At 54.0% G+C, this 759-nt stretch overlaps 1 protein-coding gene across 2 annotated transcripts; it reads left to right on the top strand.

The window, feature by feature from the left end:
- Positions 1 to 6: 6 nt before the first annotated feature.
- Positions 7 to 753, top strand: LOC104916244 (protein MANBAL-like). Of its 2 annotated transcripts, XR_796555.1 has the most exons (3): positions 7 to 176; positions 302 to 413; positions 513 to 753. XR_796555.1 is itself a non-coding variant. In XM_010727251.1 (2 exons), exons 1-2 carry the CDS (start codon positions 111 to 113, stop codon positions 723 to 725), a joined length of 279 nt encoding a protein of 92 aa, XP_010725553.1. In that variant the 5' UTR covers positions 7 to 110; the 3' UTR covers positions 726 to 753. The 2 variants fall into 2 exon arrangements, 1 of the variants encoding a protein (XP_010725553.1); XM_010727251.1 differs by lacking the exon at positions 302 to 413.
- The last annotated feature ends 6 nt before the right edge of the window (positions 754 to 759 follow it).

The following is a 759-nucleotide window of genomic DNA, read 5'->3' as shown; positions in this document are numbered from 1 at the left end:
AGGGAAATGAGTGCCACTGCCCTGAGAAGGGAGGTTTGGTGACGTCTGCGATGAATTGAATTTCCGTCTTGTGACTTTTCTGTTGCAGAACATGGAGGAGCAGCTGAGCAATGGAGTTGGGACTCGGGGGAGCAATAGGTGCCTGTGTCCCAAGCTTCCTGTGTGGCCCTTGCAAGGTAGGTGTGCCTAATGTAGGCGTGCGCTAAGGCAGTGCTGTTGAGACACAGCTTGTGTCACTGTCCGCACCAGATCTGCTCTCTGTTAAGCTTTTCCCTTATTTTATGTCCCCTGTCCTTTTCAGCTCCTGCTCCCCTCGCCTGCAAGTGGAGCGATGCTCAAGTTTGAGGAATCTTTCCTCGGCAGGCGGTAAAAGACGCCGCAGCTGCGAGTTTTGTGTCCTTCTTTGTTATTGGGTCAGTAGAGCAAGGATATCTTCAGAACAGCTCTCTAAGTCAGCCTGTAACACCAATGTGCATGAGAGAATAAGGACTCTTTTTTTTCCCCTCTTGTAGAAAGCAGCCTCCTTGAGAGCAGGAGAGCAGCAGGCTGTCTGCTGTGTGGCTGCTGAAGGGCGTTTCTCCCCAGCTGAGATCCCTGAGCCCACGCTGGCGGAGAACGAGCTGCGCCGCGGTGTCTTCAGTGGAGCCACTTTGCAGCTTCTCTGTGCGCTCGCTGCGATCGTGCCCGTTTCCAGGTGCCATAAGCCAGTAAGTCGTGCTCTGTGAGGCTGATAGAAAGGCGCAGACGGTAGGCAGGGAG

This window comes from Meleagris gallopavo, unplaced genomic scaffold (genome assembly GCF_000146605.3).
Source record: "Meleagris gallopavo isolate NT-WF06-2002-E0010 breed Aviagen turkey brand Nicholas breeding stock unplaced genomic scaffold, Turkey_5.1 ChrUn_random_7180001878709, whole genome shotgun sequence".
Classification (NCBI taxonomy): domain Eukaryota; kingdom Metazoa; phylum Chordata; class Aves; order Galliformes; family Phasianidae; genus Meleagris; species Meleagris gallopavo.
This window is presented reverse-complemented; position numbering and strand designations above follow the sequence as displayed.

Bases quoted from the DNA above. Each gene is read 5' to 3' on its own strand.
- LOC104916244 (XM_010727251.1), top strand. From the start codon at position 111: ATGGAGTTGGGACTCGGGGGAGCAATAGGTGCCTGTGTCCCAAGCTTC. The intron at 177-512 runs GTAGGTGTGCCT...CCCCTCTTGTAG, and splicing joins TCCTGTGTGGCCCTTGCAAG to AAAGCAGCCTCCTTGAGAGC.